Source organism: Alosa alosa, chromosome 19 (assembly GCF_017589495.1).
Source record: "Alosa alosa isolate M-15738 ecotype Scorff River chromosome 19, AALO_Geno_1.1, whole genome shotgun sequence".
NCBI lineage: Eukaryota > Metazoa > Chordata > Actinopteri > Clupeiformes > Clupeidae > Alosa > Alosa alosa.
The window spans coordinates 1,551,539-1,556,287 of NC_063207.1; the positions used below are offsets into that span (position 1 = coordinate 1,551,539).

Sequence of the window (4,749 nt, forward strand, 5' to 3'; positions counted from 1 at the left end):
CTGCTCTTAGAGAGAGATGATTTGACACACACACACACACACAGTCACAGTCTCACACTCGGGCACACACACAGTCTAGCACTCGCCCACTTGTCTACACACACACACACACACACACACACACACACACACACACACACATACTGCTGGGACAGACATCAGTGGTGTAATAGATTAATTTATTGTGATCTTTAAAAGTAGGTTTCCAAATGTATACATAGTACACTTCTCAAACACACACTGATACACACACACACAGCTGAGCTGGTCAGGATGGTTCTCCTACAGGTGGAAGCGATCGATGCCAGGACACAACGGAACTCTGCACAATAGCACCAATACACAACGACAGACAACTCTACACGACTCCTCTGCGGTCTGCTCTGCTTCCTGCTCCTGCTAAAGCACACACAGGGAAGAGTGTCTGAGTGGCTCGGAGCTCTGAGCAGGGTTCCCACTCTGAGTCAAATGCAAAATTCCATGACTTTTCCCTGCCAAAAAAAACCCTGAATATCCAAGACTTACTATATAATGAAGGGTACAATATGCTGACCAAGGACTTCAGAGCAGCCGTGTAGCATTCAAGAATCTTTTACTTTGTTAGAGAGGGAGATAATGAATTGGGCATTGAATAAACAAAACAATGTTGGCCTACTCAAGGAGGCAGTGAAGCTAATAACCAGATATACACCAGTTCTGTGTGGAAATTGTGTATTAATGTATTTTGTAAGTAAATGTTAAACTGCTTCAACAAAATTCCTTAATATTCCATAACTTTACCCCCAAAATAATCAAATTCCCTGACTTTCCATGTCTGTAATAGCTTTCCAGAAGTTCCATGACCCGTGGGAACCCTGTCTGAAGTTGGAGTCTGAATGGCAAGACGACAGTTGAAGAAGCCACAAAGAGCCTTACTGGATTGTATGGATAGCACTGCATTGTGGGTAGCCCAGTATAAGTGAAGGAGCAGGAAGATGCTGGTAACAGTCGACAGCAACAGTAGATACGACCTTTCTAATTTACTCTCCCATTATCCCGCCCTCTTAATCACCACCCAGCCCTCTCATCCCTCTCTTCTCATCCCTCTTTTCCTCCTCTCATCCCTCCCTCTCTCTTTTCACCCCCACACACCCCATGCTCAGATGGTGATGGCGATCTCGATGTCTCGTGCGCGTGGACGGGTCACATGCTCAAGCTGCCCAGAGTCGGAGATGTCGTAACTCGTCCTGTATTTGGCCAGGATTTTCATCAGGGGGCGGAGCTTCAACCACCACTGCTCCTTGGGAATACGGTGGCTGCCCAGGGACAAAAACACACAAAGGAGAACAGAAATAGAATTTTTTAACTTTATAAACTAGCATGATAACTAGGGCTGCACGATATTAGGAAAACATGCGATATTATATCGTTATCGCAGTACTCAATAACATTATTGAGTACTGCGATAACGATATAACTCTTGATATTTAAATATTTAATGTTTTTCTCTATTCTACTTGCTGCTAACATAGACTGTAGGGTTGGGGGGTGTATAATTTTCTACATAAACAATATAAAATAATATTTATATAATTTTATTTAACATAATATTATTCATAATAATATTTAACATAATATTATTATGTAGCCTAGGCTATATATGGCCTGATGAAAGTGGACAGCTAAAAGACCTACTGACTAGGCTATCGAAGTTGTATGGAAGATCTGCTCCAAGAAAATCCTCGTAAAAGACAGATAGACAGCCAATCTGAATACTTGTGCACCAACAAGCTACTTAAGCTATATCGCGGCGGTCACTAACCTAAAATCTTAAGTAGCCCAGTGTGTAACCTCATACGCTGTGCATCCCACGTTATTAGGCTACCGGCATGCCGACTACGAGGGCAGCGGAAAGTGAAAGTAAGGAGCTGCGATCGCACAGTCCAGGCTAACGAGGTAGGCTAAATAACTTTTACAAATAACGAATCCTGTTTACCTCTCTGCTGCTTGTCTGGGGCTTTTTCTAAATGCAAATCATGAAATACAAGCCTTACAGTGAAAGACAGATATCTTCTGATCCTATAACAATAATGAAATAAATGGTTTATTTTAACATGGTGGAGAAGGACGCATTTGGCGCTGTGTTTGTAACACGTCATCCTTCATAAAGCCAAAATATTTAACACACATGCTTTTCCTTTTTGTCACCAATTCCTCTTCACCAGTGTAGCCTACCTCGCTCCACCTACCTCGCTCCACCTACCTCGCTCGACTCACTATCTTCAGCCATCACGACTTGGCTCCTGCCTCAACACCTAAAACACCACACACCTAAACTGGTAGGGGACGGGCTTCTAGGGCTGCATGCCAGCATCGGTTTGGTAAAATATGTTGACATTCAGAATGTGAATAGCCTACACCATAGACTGTATGGAATGCGCACGGCACAGAAAATGTGTCAAAATGTATCGAAAATTAAGTAATCTTTGTGGTATGTCCATTGCAAGCGTTCATATCGCGATAACGATAGATTTTAGATATATCGTGCAGCCCTAATGATAACACAGAAAATCCAATAACGACCTTTTAGATGACACTACCACAGAAACCCTAATAACGACCTAACACAGAAACCCTAATAACGACCTTTTAGATGACACTACCACAGAAACCCTAATGAATAACACAGAAACAACCTTTTAGATACCACAGAAACACTAATGCCACTTAGATGAAACAGAAAACTAATAACACAGAAACCCTAATAACAACCTTTTAGATGACACTACCACAGAAACACTAATAACGACCTTTTAGATGACACTACCACAGAAACACTAATAACGACCTTTTAGATGACACTACCACAGAAACCCTGATAACTATGACACTAAGACAGAAAACCTAATAAAGATCTTTTAGGTGACACGACCATGAGTTTTGTACAAATGTGTACATGAATAATACATTCTGTCATAAAACACTATGTAGTGTGTGTGTGTGTATGTGTGTGTCTTACACAAAGTCTCTTCCTTGAGCTGGGTCACTGGTTGGAACACCATGTAGTGTGTGTGTATGTGTGTGTCTTACACAAAGTCTCTTCCTTGAGCTGGGTCACTGGTTGGAACACCATGTAGTGTGTGTGTGTGTGTGTGTGTCTTACACAAAGTTGGTCTCTTCCTTGAGCTGGGTAACTGGTTGGAACACCATGTAGTGTGTGTGTGTGTGTGTGTGTCTTACACAAAGTTGGTCTCTTCCTTGAGCTGGGTAACTGGTTGGAACACCATGTAGTGTGTGTGTGTGTGTGTGTGTCTTACACAAAGTCGGTCTCTTCCATGAGCTGGGTAACTGGTTGGAACACCGTGTGTGTGTGTGTCTTACACAAAGTCGGTCTCTTCCTTGAGCTGGGTAACTGGTTGGAACACCATGTAGTGTGTGTGTGTGTCTTACACAAAGTCGGTCTCTTCCTTGAGCTGGGTCACTGGTTGGAACACTAGAGCCCTGCGCCTCATACCCAGCAAGCAGGCGGAGTCTTCAGTGTTGGCAAACACCCGGCCTACACACACACACACACACACACACACACATTTAGCACACAGACACACACACACACCTGCAAGTCTGAGGGTGATTCGCTTGTGCTAGATTGGTCAGGTGGTGTTTGTGTGTGATTGGTCAGGTATGATTGGTCAGGTGGTGTTTGTGTGTGATTGGTCAGGTATGATTGGTCAGGTGGTGTTTGTGTGTGATTGGTCAGGTGGTGTTTGTGTATGATTGGTCAGGTGGTGTTTGTGTATGATTGGTCAGGTGGTGTTTGTGGGTTTTTTGTATTTTACTGCACAAGCAAGAAAGAGAGAGAGAGAGAGAGAAAGGAGTATGTGTGTGTGTGAGAGAGAGAGAGACAGGTGTATGTGTGTGTGTGAGAAAGAGAGAGACAGGTGTATGTGTGTGTGAGAGAGAGAGAGAGAAAGGAGTATGTGTGTGTGAGAGAGAGGTGTATGTGTGTGAGAGAGAAAGAGAGACAGGTATGTGTGTGTGTGAGAGAAAGAGAGAGACAGGTGTATGTGTGTGTGAGAGAGAGAGAGAGACAGGTGTATGTGTGTGTGAGAGAGAGAGGTGTATGTGTGTGTGAGAGAGAGAGAGAGAGACAGGTGTGTGTGAGAGAAAGAGAGAGACAGGTGTGTATGTGTGTGTGTGTGAGAGAAAGAGAGAGAGACAGGTATGTGTGTGAGAGAGGAGAGACAGGTGTATGTGTGTGAGAGAGAAAGAGAGACAGGTATGTGTGAGAGAAAGAGAGAGAGAGAGAGAGAGAGGTATGTGTGTGTGAGAGAGAGAGAGAGAGAGACAGGTATGTGTGTGAGAGAAAGAGAGACAGGTGTATGTGTGTGTGAGAGAGAGACAGGTGTATGTGTGAGAGAGAGAGAGAGAGAGAGGTGTGTGTGTGTGTGAGAGAGAGAGAGGTGTGAGAGAGAGAGAGAGACAGGTATGTGTGTGTGTGAGAGAGGAGAGAGAGAGACAGGTGTGTATGTGTGTGTGTGTGTGAGAGAGAGAGACAGGTGTATGTGTGTGTGTGAGAAAGAGAGAAGAGAGACAGGTGTATGTGTGTGTGTGAGAGAAAGAGAGTAAGAGAGACAGGTGTATGTGACAATATGACGTGATGACGTGTGTGTGTGTGTGAGAGAAAGAGAGAGAAAGGAGTATGTGTGTGTGTGTGTGTGCGTGTCTCCCACCTCCTGGTGTGTGTGTGTGTGTGTGTGTGTGTGTGTGTGC

General features: G+C 43.9%; 1 protein-coding gene across 1 annotated transcript in view; it reads right to left on the reverse strand.

Annotated features, from left to right (window-relative positions):
* Positions 1–1,126: 1,126 nt before the first annotated feature.
* LOC125284317 (ATP-dependent 6-phosphofructokinase, platelet type-like) overlaps positions 1,127–4,749 on the reverse strand; it is a gene marked incomplete at its 5' end in the record, with an annotated part of 14,325 nt that continues 10,702 nt past the window's right edge. The window contains 2 exon segments of the mRNA XM_048228225.1: positions 1,127–1,295; positions 3,430–3,535. Coding sequence (XP_048084182.1) covers positions 1,139–1,295; positions 3,430–3,535 — 263 coding nt within the window.